The sequence below is a fragment of the Poeciliopsis prolifica genome, unplaced genomic scaffold, assembly GCF_027474105.1.
Source record: "Poeciliopsis prolifica strain line A6 unplaced genomic scaffold, Auburn_PproV2 SCAFFOLD156, whole genome shotgun sequence".
NCBI lineage: Eukaryota > Metazoa > Chordata > Actinopteri > Cyprinodontiformes > Poeciliidae > Poeciliopsis > Poeciliopsis prolifica.
This window is the reverse complement of record NW_026562531.1, coordinates 205,498-219,041: the sequence shown is the minus strand read 5'-3', so window position 1 is coordinate 219,041 and position 13,544 is coordinate 205,498. Positions and strand designations below refer to the sequence as shown.

Genomic DNA, 13,544 nt, shown 5'->3' with positions numbered 1-13,544 from the left:
AGATGGAGTACCGGGAGAGAATCCGGAAACATGAAGAATAGAAACAGAATAAAGTGAAATAGAACAGCCTCTTCTGTCCCGCCTCAGTTCTGATGTTTGGATCTTGAGCCGGTTCTGGTCCGGATGGACCTGCTTCTGCTGGACTCACCTGAACTACAGAGATGCAGGTCAGGGTCAGGTCAGGTCATTGTCCTGTCCTAGCCTGCATCCAGTCAGACGTGACGTTAGGACATCTCTGTCCTCTCCTCATTGGCTGCTGGAGTGTCACATGATTAACCCTGAACCGTCATCCTCCTCTGATTGGCTGCACCATCAGCTTCCTGGCTGAATATCGACCAATCAGATGCTTTCAGTCGCACCAGCGCAATCTTTTTTTTCCAGTAACCTTTGACCTTCCCCTACTGTCTGTCTTAATTAAAAGGAGGAAGACATTTTTTTTCTTCAAATTTCTTTATTTGTAGTTTTTATACAATTTTAAAACATATTTGTTATGATTTATGATCTTATTTTTTTATTATTATTTTTGGTTAATAAAGCAGGTTGTGGGAGAGGCATAAGACATGGGCCAAAGGTCAACGGGCAGAGACTCAATTATGGGATTCAACCATTTTTACAAAATGTCTTTTTTTTGTGTAGTTATTTTTTTTTTATGTAATTTTTTTATCTAGTTATTTTTTTATATTTTGTTACATTTAGTTTTAGATTATTAAACTGATATCTGATGTCACATTGAATTTTTTTTTGTAACATTTATTTGAAGGTTGTGTTTATGTTTTTTTTTTTTAGTTATTATATTTTTTATTTGCTACATGAAACCGGTAGTGAGGTCAGACATGTTTTATTTCTACATTTTGATCATTTTTTAATTGCTGAATGCGGAAGCGTCGCCATGGTATTTTTTCCACCTCTGTAATATTTGTAACTTTACTGCTCTTATTTTGAAGGGCCGTCTTCCGGTCGTCTCGACCATTTAATCCTTCCTCTCGGAGCTCCGTGTCCCGGCGGCGGCTTCCTGTTATTGTCACGGCCCGCTCCGGTGGATTTCACTGATTAACGGCTGGATCTTGGTGAGTAACCGAATCCCGACCCGGTTCTGGTACTTCTGCGATGCCCCGGGTTTTTATTCTGACAGTTCCCGCCGGGAAGGAGAGCAGCTGGTCCTGCTTCCTGACAGCCGCCCGGCCCCGGAACTTCTCTGAGAAAAACGCCGGTTTTACTCCTGCGAGCCGGGCGGCCGACAGCAGCGTTTTTAGCTGCGGGTCCGGATGTTTCCAGAACCATGGCGGTGTAGGGTTCGGTTCGGCTTCCGTAGGGCAGCCATAAAATGTTGCAGCGAGAGTCAAATTAAGCTTTACTGAGAGAAGTCGGGCGGCTAGCGCCCTCTGTCGGCCATCCGGGGAGCAACAGGAAGTCAGGAACCTCTGGGAGGAGTTTAATCAAGTGATCTGAGACCAGAACTATTTATCTAGAGCTGATCTTAGATGAGATCCGTTCATCTAGAATTAATCTGGAACCTGTCCTTCATACTGAGGAAGAAAACTCGGTTTAATCGAATCATCCAAACAGATTCCAGGTCAGCACCAGGAATCTGTTAGGAATCATTATCCTAACTGATTAAACTGGAGACCCAGCAGGTCCTTACAGCATTCACTCCTCCTGGCCAGCAGGGGGCGTCAACCCCTTTCACAGAATCATTAACTTTACAGCAGTTTCTCATACACAGCATGAATGTAGCAGCAGAGGAGAGGAAAAATTCCCCTTAACAGGAAGAAACCTCTAGCAGAACCAGAATCGGGCTCAGTACCATGGGACTTATCTGCCTGGAGGTTAGAGAACACACAGCAGAAGAAGAAACACATGAACTGATGTTGGATCATTTCTGATGTTCATGAAAGTAGAAACAGCAGGAGAGGGAGAGCGATCAGCATCATGTCAGCCGCCTCCAGGAAGGAATCAGCCAATCAGAACCCAGAGCTGCCATGGACAGAAATAACAGGAAATAAAAAGTTACAATGACAGCAAACGGTGCAAACTGGAGAGTAGTAGAAGAAGAAGGAGAGGGGAGAGGCCAGGTCGTCCTGCAGCAGCCGGTAGCATCATGACTACAGGAGGAGCTCAGGATGACCCGGCCAGCAGAACACACTGAGGTTCTGTTGGGTCGCTGAGCTCTGATTGGAGCCGGCTGTGGCTCTGTTGGTTCTCTGTACTGGATGGAACCAGAACCGGGCCTTCAGCTCTGCTGGTTCTGGCCGCTTGTCACCAGGATGGGACGGTCCTCTCCCTGATCTGACCCCGTGACCCCTGCTCTTTCTCCTCAGGTCGGCTCCTCTTCCTCGCCGCCTGCGGGATGGAGGACTCGGAGACGGAGCTGACGGTGTCGGAGTCGGACGCCCTGGGCGCAGACTTCATCACGGTGGAGCTGGACACGCAGCCCATCGAGTACGTGGTGAAGTGGGCCGAGGTCGGCTCCAAGTTCACCACCATCTCCTGCGTGAAGAAGGACTCGGACGAGGCGGAGGAGCTGGCGGCGGAGCCGCTGAAGATCGAGGCGGACGAGGCCTTCTTCGCGCCCTACGAGGAGGTGTTCCCCTGCGAGGTGACGGAGCAGAGCGTGGAGATCAAGACGGACTCGGACGAGGAGGACGAGGACAGCGAGGAGACGCGGCTGCTGCTGGAGGCCGGTGGCGGCGGCGCGCCCGACGGCGAGGCGGACCCGGACCGGGACTACTACGAGCCGGAGGGCCGGCAGTACCGCTGCAGCTACTGCGGGAAGCGCTACAGCCACGCTTCCAGCCTGTACCGGCACCAGCAGACCCACACGGGCCGGACCGGCCCGCCGCCGGCCACCAAGAGAACCTTAGAGCCGTCGCACCCGACGCCCGCTACGCCTGCCCGCACTGCGGCATGAGCTTCAAGGGCAGCAGGTGAGCCGGGCCGAAGTCTGCTGGGGGGTTCGGAACCTGGGCGACACCGTTAGCTCTGACCAGGTTCTGGCCTGGTTCTGACCCGATTCTTTAGCTCTGACCCGGTTCTGACCCAGAGTTTTAGTTGTGACCTGTTTCTTTAGTACTGACCGGTTCTGACCCGCTCTGTCTCCAGGATGCTGGGCAGCCACCTGCGGCTGCATGGGAAGCGGCGCATCCATCCCTGCAACATCTGTGGGAAGGAGTTCAACCACAGCTCCAGCCTGTCGCGCCATCGCCTCGTCCACAAGAAGGGCAAGGGCGGGGCCAGAGAGGCGGAGCCCGCCGCCCTGCGCCACAAGGCCGCCACCAGGAACAAGAAGCCCCGTAAGGCGGCGGCGCGGCACCGGGCCCGGCGGCGGCGGACCGGTTCTACGCCTGCCCGCAGTGCGACCTGAGCTTCCGGACGTCCACCCAGCTGTCCAAGCACCAGGTGAGCCACGTGAAGGAGCTGCTGGACAGCTACACGCCCGGCAAGGAGAACCTGGGCGAGAGCTCGTCCGACCTCAAGATCCGCCTCAAGCTCTGCTCCCGCGACAAGCCCAACTTCTACACTCTGTGCAAGAAGAACCGTCGCCGCCGCGGGGGGCGGCCGCCCCGCGACGACGACCCGGAGGCCGGCGCCGGGGAGCCGGGCGGCCGCCGCCACGCCTGCGACCTCTGCGGGAAGAGCTTCAGCCACGCCTCCAGGCTGGCGCGGCACCGGCAGACTCATGGCGCCGGCCCGGGGAAGCACGTCCTGGCCAAGCCGGGCCTGGCCGCCTCCAAGTCCAAGACCTACGTGTGCGCGGCGTGCAACAAGACCTTCATGCACTCCTCCAGCTTCTCCCGCCACAAGAAGGCGCACCTGCAGGCCGCCGCCCTGAGCCGCAGCCCGCCCTGGTGGACGAGACCGCCCCGCTGGAGTCCGACTCCGAGTGAGGGTCGCTCCGACCCGGACCCGTTCTGGGTTGGTTCTGGACCGGCGCCGACTGGTTCTGGACCGGTTCTTGGGCCAGTTGTGGTCAGAGTGAAAAATGTTCTGGACCCGTTGGGATTCTAGTTCTCCAGGTTTCAGGAACTGGAACTGGTTCTGTGTAGATAGCAGCAGGACGGCCATATATGGGCGCGTCGGCCGTTTCCATGTATGGTCAGAAGGGACCGTTAGCTTCCTGCTCCGCTCAACGGGCTTACAGGCATCCACCTGTTCTGGGCCCACCCCGCCCCCTCCTCAAACAGTCCCAGAGCATCATGGGAAATGGAGTCAAAGCCAGCAGACTCTTCAGTAAACTGACTGCTGATTGGACGGTTCAAATGAAACCTGTGAAATTGGTTATTGGTCAGCGATCGGCTCCAGCGGAAAATCTGTCACCAACATAAAACGTTTCCTGTGGATGCCCCGCCCCCTTCAATCTGTGTTCCTGCTCGACACTTTTGAGTTTTATTGTGTGAATTGGAGTTAATTTAATGGTGATTTATTTATAAATGTGAGGGCGCCCCCCCACCTCCTGTAGAAGATAAGCAGCACTTGATGCCCCGCCCCCTGATGCCCCGCCCTGATGCCCCGCCCCCGTCGTGTTGGTTTGTTTGGGTTTGGTTCTGCAGATAGAAAGAACAACGTTCCTCATTGTACTAGAATAAACCTGTTCACCTGTTCTGTCGCCATTTTCTAATAAATATTAAAACATCTTCCTGTCTGCTTCCACTTCCTTTGCATCAAGTAGGCTCTTAATTTGAAGGGTCACGTTCTGCGAGGGGTTCTGATGGATCATAACCAGAACCGCATCCAGACCAATAAAACCTTTCAAAATGATGTAAAACATTTCGGTGGTCATGGAAACCAGTCGGACTCCTGAATCTATGGGGGGTATGAATACTTGTGGTCTCCAGGTGAGCCTGCTCCTCCTCTGGGCGCCACCTGCCGTTCCCCTCCGGTCCGGCAGGTGGCGGTAGTCCTGCCCGCTAACTTCCGGACTACAGATCCCAGAGTGCACCGCGGCCGGCTGTAAACACGTCTATGAAGGACGAGCAGCAGGATGATCGGTGAGTTCTGGTCCGGCTCCGGTTCGGTTCGGTTCGGTTCGGGTTGAAGGTCGATCAGTTCTTTCAGCTTAAAGACCAGAACCGCGGTAGACTGGGTTCGGACCAGAACCTGTCCAATAGCGCCGGTTCTAAACCAGTCACTGGTTCTGGTTCCGATCGAAGTTGGTAAATTTGAGAAAGTTCTGGAGGTGAGTCCAGGTCCAGTTCTACCACCCTGCATCCCTCAGTGAAGGGACCGGTTCCGGAAGGGGCCGGTACCGGGCCACCAGGTACGGCAAGTTCTGGTGGACTGGACCTGGCCAGCCCAGTTCTGGTGGTTCTGATGCACAGAAACAGCCTCCTAACGTCAGTGACGTGTTGGACCCGAAACTGGACCTCTTGGTTCTGGAACTGCTGGACCCGGACAGAACCGGACCCAAAAAATAGGATCAAAGTGAAATAAAATGAAAATGAAGATTCAGCGAATTATTTAAAATGTTATTTCTGTGAAGGTTGATGAGTTTACTGATCAATAAAACATTATAGATTATTAACCAATAATTAAACATTCTTAATGCTTTATGGTGGTTCATATTATCAACAGGAAAATCGTAAGGTCTTTCCTGTTATGGTTCTTAAAGCAGAACTCACCTGGCCAGGTGTCACAGGGGGCGGGGCTACCAGAACCAAATTGGTCCTGGTTCTGGTCCTGCCTGAGACCGACTGGAACCATCACACCAAATCCATAAAATCTGCTTGAGTGTGAAGTTAGACCTCACCTGTGTTGCAGTGTTTGTGCGGTTCAACCACGGCCCCGGCGTTGCCGTGGAGATGAGTGCAGCGGCCCGCGTGGCGGACCTCAAGGAGATTGTGGCGAGTCAGCAGGGAGTTCCTGCCCAGGGGCTCCGGGTTCTGTTCGCCGGCAAGGAGCTGCAGAGCTCCGCCTCCCTGCAGGTGAGCTCCCACGCCGATGTGCAGGTAGCGCTCACCTGGTGACCTCCTCACCTGGTGACCTCCTCACCTGGTGACCTCCTCACCTGGTGACCTCCTCACCTGGTGACCTCCTGTCAGGGCTGTGACCTCCCAGAGCAGAGCACGGTCCACGTGGTGCTCCCTCCTCCAGGCTCCATCCACCTGCCGTCAACGCAGCAACACCTGGTTGCCAGAGGAACAAGGCTGACCCGACTGGACCTGAGCTCCTCCAGGTTGGCCGCCGCCGCCGCCGCCGTGCAGATCACTGTCCTGGAGGGAGGAAGAGAAGATGAAGATCAGAGTTCAGAGCAACAGGCTGCAGCTCCTAAAGGTCAGTAGCTGCTAAAGGTTAACACACACCTGTCTTCACGTGTGTGTTCTCTGTTTCCAGGTGTGTGTTCTCTGTTTCCAGGTGTGTGTTCTCTGTTTCCAGGTGTGTGTTCTCTGTTTCCAGGTGTGTGTTCTCTGTTTCCAGGTGTGTGTAGTACCTTCTTCGTGTACTGTAAGCGCTGCTCATCCGTCCAGTCAGGGAAACTCCGTGTTCGCTGTCGGCGATGCAGACAGATGACGCTGACGCTCTGCAGGGTGAGAACGGAACTGCTGTACTTCCTGTGTTGGCTGTACTTCCTGTGTTGGCTGTACTTCCTGTGTTGGCTGTACTTCCTGTGTTGGCTGTACTTCCTGTGTTGGCTGTGTAGTATTTCCAGTCCTGGTGCAGTTCCTGCTGGGGGCCAGCAGGGGTTGCTGTTACACTGTGTCTGTCTCTCAGGGTCCATCATGCTGGGATGACATTCTCCTCCCCGGACGGATTCCTGGAGTCTGTCAGTTTGAAGGTTGCCATGGCAATGAGGCGGTAAGGGGCGGGGTCTGAGAGTCTCAGACAGGAAGTTCTTGATCTCTTAATTCTGATTGGTCTTGATGGCAGGAGTTCTACATGAAATGTGCGTCTCACCCCACGTCAGAGGACGACGTCTCCGTGGCACTGGACCTCATCCTGTCCAACACCAGGAGCGTCCCCTGCATGGGCTGCACTGACATCAGGTAACGTCCTCACCTGTCTCGCCCTCTGTCGCTCTCCGTCCCCCCTCCTCACGTCGTCTCTGTCTCCAGGGACGTGGTTCTGGTCTTTCAGTGTTCGGACCGTCATGTGATCTGCCTGGACTGCTTCCAGGGCTACTGCCAGACACGCCTTAACGAGCGGCAATTTATTCATGATGCTGTGATTGGATACTCGCTGCCATGTGCAGGTGAGGGGCGGAGCCTCATGGGGGCCGGGTCCAACAGGGGATGTGCCTGACTTCCTGTTGTCTCTCTACAGCTGGATGTGAAAACTCTCTCATCAGAGAGATACATCACTTCAGGATCCTGGGAGACGATCAGGTGACTCCACCATAGAAGGTGTGTCAGGTTCACCCCAGGAAGTACTTCCTGTGTTCTAGGGTCACCCCAGGAAGTACTTCCTGTGTTCTAGGGTCACCCCAGGAAGTACTTCCTGTGTTCTAGGGTCACCCCAGGAAGTACTTCCTGTGTTCTAGGGTCACCCCAGGAAGTACTTCCTGTGTTCTAGGGTCACCCAGGAAGTACTTCCTGTGTTCTAGGGTCACCCCAGGAAGTACTTCCTGTGTTCTAGGGTCACCCCAGGAAGTACTTCCTGTGTTCTAGGGTCACCCCAGGAAGTACTTCCTGTGTTCTAGGGTCACCCCAGGAAGTACTTCCTGTGTTCTAGGGTCACCCAGGAAGTACTTCCTGTGTTCTAGGGTCACCCCAGGAAGTACTTCCTGTGTTCTAGGGTCACCCCAGGAAGTACTTCCTGTGTTCTAGGGTCACCCAGGAAGTACTTCCTGTGTTCTAGGGTCACCCCAGGAAGTACTTCCTGTGTTCTAGGGTCACCCCAGGAAGTACTTCCTGTGTTCTAGGGTCACCCCAGGAAGTACTTCCTGTGTTCTAGGGTCACCCCAGGAAGTACTTCCTGTGTTCTAGGGTCACCCCAGGAAGTACTTCCTGTGTTCTAGGGTCACCCCAGGAAGTACTTCCTGTGTTCTAGGGTCACCCAGGAAGTACTTCCTGTGTTGTAGGGTCACTCCAGTCTTGGTGACTCATTGAGGTTCAGCTAAATAAATACAGAGATGAAATAAAGTAACGGAGGAAGCAGAACCTGGGTCAAAGGCGAAGACGCTGGGAGCAGTGGGAGGTTGATGAGGGGCAGGTGTGGCCAGTCAGAGAGAGGCGGGGCAGCTGGATCAGAGGAAGATGAGGAAGATGAGGGAAGGAGCATCAGGGATAACCCTAACACCAGAACAGGAAGTGATGCAGAGAGACTGTCTAACTCCTCCAGGAATGGAACCAGTTCAAACCAGTGTTTCAAAAACCCAAAGGACATTATCAGAGCTTCAGGTGCCTGTAGTTTACCTGAAACAGGTGAGGACAGGAAGTGATGACCAGCAGAGATTAGGTCTATGATCAGCTGCATCTCTTCCTGGTTAGGGTCAGGTTGTAGCAGGTTATTAGTGCGGGTTGTGCTAACCCCTGTGGTTCTCCCTCAGTACTGCCGCTACCTGCAGTACGGCGCCGAGGAGTGTCTGCTGGCTGCCGGCGGCGTGCTGTGCCCCTCACCTGGATGTGGGGCGGGGCTTCTCCCACCTGAGGGCAGCAGGAGGGTGGAGTGTGACCGGCGGCTGGGCTGCGGCTTTGTCTTCTGCAAAGACTGCAGAGAGGGCTTCCATGAGGGGCCGTGCGAGGGCCCTGTGGCCCCGCCCACAGTGGACGGCTGCCAGGTGAGTCACATGATGATGATGATGATGATGATGGAGGTGATGAAGGTGCTGAGGCGGTCCCTCTCCTTAGGGCTTCGTGGTGGAACACGAGGCGTCTCAGAGAGGCAGGTGGGAACAGGCGTCTCTGCAGCTCATCCAGGAGTCGACCCGGCGCTGCCCGCGCTGCCTGGTACCTGTGGAGAGGAACGGTAAGCTCCGCCCCACAACCGTCCCATTTGTCCACCAGGTGAGCACTGACGCCTGCCCGTGTCTCCCCCTGCAGGCGGCTGCATGCACATGCAGTGCACCCAATGCCGAGCAGAGTGGTGCTGGCTCTGCGGCGCCCCCTGGAACAGGGAGTGCATGGGGAACCACTGGTTCGGATAGATGCTACGGCCAGGCTCCGCCCACCGCCGGGGGGCGTGGCTCTGTCTGTCGTCGGTTCAGACTGTGGATTTCTCTTTGAGTGTAAATAACAGAATAAAACATGAGACTCCCACTGTGTCTGTCCCTGTGTCTGAGACGGGGCCGGTGTCCCCAGGTGGACGTCCAACAGCGTTCCTCTCAGATCGCGGGGTTATTTTTCTTTACATCAAAAAAAATGTGATCACATGAACAAAATACTTTATCACATGTGGAAAATGGGAACATCCTGTGAATTATAGGCTTTTTTGTAAGGGAAATGAATATTCATTCATATTTATCTTAGTGTTAGTTGACATATATAATCACATTTACTTATCAATCTGCAGCATTTATAAACTCGTGTTAAAATGCGGCGATCAATATTTGAAATAACAAGCTGTTAATCAGGAAACCTAAAGTTAAAACTCAGGGAGGGTCAGGGTTGATTTAGCAGAGACAGAAAACAATGCAGAAAGTCATTTGTCCTTTAGTTGGAATATTATTTACATCAAATAACTGGTTTAATCTTCCATGAAAGGAATCCAGTTGAACATCCGTCCATTTTCTGCTCCCTAATGGGGTCAGGAGATGTTCTGGGCGAGAGGCAGGGTCACCTGGACAGGTGGCCAGTCTGTCATCACAGAGACAGACGGGACACACACACACACGCCTAGGGAGAATTTAAAGACCAACAGTCATGTTTTTGGATGGAGGAAGCTGGAATCAAACCTACAACCTTCCGATCGGAAGACATTTCTGACGTGCAAAATAAAGGTTTATGTTCTGTTCATAACTTTTTCACCAAAATGAGTGATTTTCATCTAAAAAACAATTTTTGCTTGTTTGTTTTAAAGAATTTATACAATTCAAAAAGTTTTTGACCAATTTAATTTTTTGATTGAGAAAAGTTTTTTTTGTTGAAAATTTTCTATTTTCAAATCAAAAAGTTTTGATTACAATTCTATGTTTGTTGTTTGAATAATTGTGAAGCAAATGTAATTCCATAAAAAAGTCTTAATAAAGTTACTCATCACTGTTTTTGCCAGGCAGTTGGACCTTTACACTTCATTTACCCAGAATGCAATGCAGTGTGAAAAACATGGTGACAAGATTTGATTCACTTTATAAAAACTAAATAACCAACTGTATCTCGACCAGGTGAGACTGACAAACTGCTCAGACAGATGGAGACAGACTGTCCTTCATGAGGTCACACCTGGTGGATTGGTTACCTGTCTGCGAGACTGAGCTGTGCAGCTGAACTCAGGTGTGTGTCCTCAGGAGCGAAGATGTGATGCGGTTCTTTTTGGACCGCGGATCGGACTCGCTGGGCTCGGATCGGTTTGGCGTCACGGAGTTACATGTGGCCCCGGCCCTGGACTATAAGGACATGGTCTAGTTCCTGCTGGACAGGGAAGGTCGGTGGGTCCAGGTAGAGGCGGGTTCTGGTGCTGAAGGTCCGGTACCAGCTCTATGTGACCCGAGCATCGGACCCTTCTGGACCAGCAGACTCCTCTTCACTAGCAGTCCGATCCATCCAGCTGCTGCGTGCCGCCATCGGCTCCACCGACAACAAGCAGCGGACGCCGCTGCAGCTCACAGCCAACATGGGTGACCATTACATCACAGCATGACATCATAGATAGCTCATGACATCATGAGTGATGTCACTCGTTCCTCAACCACCAGAGCGCATTGAAGCAGCTCAGGCCCTCCAGGACTCTGATGGACAGCTGTGCATCTCTGCTCTGATTGGTTGGATGAGTCATGTGGTAACTTAGCCCCGCCCCCTGACACAGAGCTCTGTGTCTGTGGTTGCTGAGGTAACCTGTGTCACGTTCAGGGTCACGAGGCCCTCCATCAGGAGTACTTCTACCTGAACCTGCTGGAACCAGAGGCTGCTACACCTGGGGCCCCATCAGGTAGCAGAGCCCCCCTCCGTCAGGTGGGACTGTCTGTGTTGCAGGAACCAACCACCCCAGTAAGTAGACTGGACTCTGAGATAATACATTTGGTAGGAGTTCGATTTCCTCTTTGTCCGCCTTTCTTGTTGTGTTCCTAGGCAAGGCACTTCACCCTCCTTGCCAGCTGGTGGCGGTAGAGCGCTCAGCAGGGAGCATGGCAGCCTGGCATCTGTCAGACTGGCTCAGGACAGCTGTGGCTACTATCCAGTAGCTCAGCGCCATCAGAGGCTGAATGATTGGATGTACAGTGAAGCTTTGGAGTCTTCTGGACTTGATAAGGTGCTGCACAGGTATAGGACATTCACAAGGATCCGGAGAAGGCCACTAGGCAGGGGGGTATCAGGGTTTCTCAAAGGAAGCCATCCAGAAGTGGTTCTGGATGGTTCTGGTTTTAGAGCAGGCGTTATTGAACCAGACCGTCAGATGAAGCATGTTTAATGTGTAGCACAGGTGATGCTCTGCAGGTTAATGGGGCCCTTCATCATCAAGCTGGGGAACATCGTTAAGGATGTGATGCACTTCCTGTTCCTGTATGCTGAGATCTTCATCCCCTATGCCTCCAGCTTCTGGACCATGTTGGAGGTCAGAAGATCAGCGGGTCTGTCTTTGTGAAGGTTCTGAGTTCAGCTCTGCTCTGACAGAAACTGTGTTGTGTTCTCAGGAACGCCCTCTGTTCCCAGCATGCACTCTGTCTCAGGTCTACTCTACAGCCTTTACCGGATCGCTCTGGTGGATGAGTACGAGTACGCTGCCATGGTAACTGTGGACAACATCATGGCTTCTCTACTGTGTGGAACATTTCTGGCCACATCCTCCATCTTGTGTATCAACCTCCTGATTACACTAGTAACTGAGACCTTCCAGAGGTCAGAGGTCACGCCTGGACTGGTCTCAACCTATGGACTGTAACCTAAATGACCTGAAAAGACATTTAAACCAACACCTTAAAAGCTATTGACTGACTTACTATTAATAAATGACTGAGTTACTATTAACAACCAAACCAAACCCCCGCCCATGGACATGGTCAACACACGCACTTTAGTTTAGTTTTTTTACAACACTGAACCTGTGGATTCCATGGCACTTTATTCTTAGCTCTTATATATTTATTTAGCTATTATGTATTTAATATAAGGTTTTAGCTCTGCTACACTGGCAGCCAAGTAACACATTTCATTGTCAAGATTCACCTTGTGTTTTTTTGTACAATGACAATAAAGGAAGTCTAAGTCTAAGTTGAATGATTCGTTGGTTGATTGGTGGTTTCAGGTGCATGATAACTCCCAGGCTAACGTGGTTATGCTGCAGGCCGCTGTCATCCTGCAGGTGGAGGACTCCATCCATCGTTTCTATGGCAAGCAGTACATCTCCAAGCACTGCTCTCCACTGGGCGAAGCCTGCGATGGCGTCTCAGCCATGAGTTTGGACACGTCACAGGACGGGTTAGGATGGGTATCCATACATTTCCTACATCATCTTCCTGGGGCACGATGGGATGGCTTGTCCTGCAGGAGACTCTGGACCAGTTCCTGGTCCTTCAGAGGGACATGGAGGCAGCCAAGGTGAGAACACCAGGACACACAGAACAGATCAGTGCTCAACTAGGCAGCAAGTCTGACCTCCAGTCTCTCTGGCAGATTCCCTACAGAACAACACCAGCAGAATCAACAACTTCAGGTCCAGGAGAACCTTGAGCTTCAGGACCTCCCCATCAAAGAGACGCCTCAGAAACAGAAGCAGAAACCGAGAGAGACAGAACCAGCAGGTCCAAGATCCCAAGAACCTGCAACAGGAACAGGAGGCCGTTGAGACAGAGCTGAAGGAGCTTCGATCTCTGGTCCAGCAGCTGGTCCAGAACGGGCATGACTTTGTTTGAAGACATTAAGATCATTTGAGACCAGCTTGAACCTTTTTCTGGACTTCCTGATGGACCACAAACGTTCATCCAGACTTACTGACTTAAATGTTCTTGATTTCAAATGGCCAGTAAAGACAGAATGAAGAAAATACCAAATTATGAAGCATGTTTTGAAGTTCAGGCACGCCCACTATTAGCGACTGTCAAACAAAGCCACTGAGCAGCTGAATAGGGGAATCATTTGTTGATACCCACCTGACCAAAACTTAAATGCAAGCTGCAGTTAAGACGTTATATCATCAAAAACCCAAAGAAGAACGTCGGTGGATAACAGACATTTGTGTCCAAACAGGTCGGCAAAAATGTCCAAAAATCGACCTCCCCATCAGCCTCTCTCTAAAGTCACCAGGTGAGTAACAGGTGATCTACAATCAGTACCACCTCCACAGTGAGAGCCACGCCTGACCACAACAGCCACCATGTTGCCATGTTGTAACATGGCAACATGGCAACCGCCTTGAGCTGGCTCTGATGTTTCTCCTCAAAGGCTCTGGTTCTGGTCCGTTTCCAGTGGTTCTAGTGTTCTGATGATTTATTTTTGGACCATTTCATCAATAAGTGCCTT

The 13,544-nt window shown here is 52.0% G+C and overlaps 1 protein-coding gene across 1 annotated transcript; it reads left to right on the top strand.

Moving 5' to 3' along the window:
- Positions 1-4,926: 4,926 nt before the first annotated feature.
- On the top strand, positions 4,927-9,204 carry LOC129356086 (E3 ubiquitin-protein ligase parkin-like). Its single transcript, XM_055025697.1, has 11 exons — positions 4,927-4,985; positions 5,755-5,918; positions 6,036-6,267; positions 6,412-6,521; positions 6,706-6,789; positions 6,862-6,977; positions 7,047-7,183; positions 7,255-7,316; positions 8,480-8,710; positions 8,781-8,898; positions 8,973-9,204. Exons 1-11 carry the CDS (start codon positions 4,979-4,981, stop codon positions 9,074-9,076), a joined length of 1,365 nt encoding a protein of 454 aa, XP_054881672.1. The 5' UTR covers positions 4,927-4,978; the 3' UTR covers positions 9,077-9,204.
- The last annotated feature ends 4,340 nt before the right edge of the window (positions 9,205-13,544 follow it).

Coding starts and splice junctions, on each gene's coding strand:
- LOC129356086 (XM_055025697.1), top strand. Junction 6,268..6,411: donor ACAGGCTGCAGCTCCTAAAG/GTCAGTAGCTGC, acceptor CTCTGTTTCCAG/GTGTGTGTAGTACCTTCTTC. Junction 7,317..8,479: donor GGATCCTGGGAGACGATCAG/GTGACTCCACCA, acceptor GTTCTCCCTCAG/TACTGCCGCTACCTGCAGTA.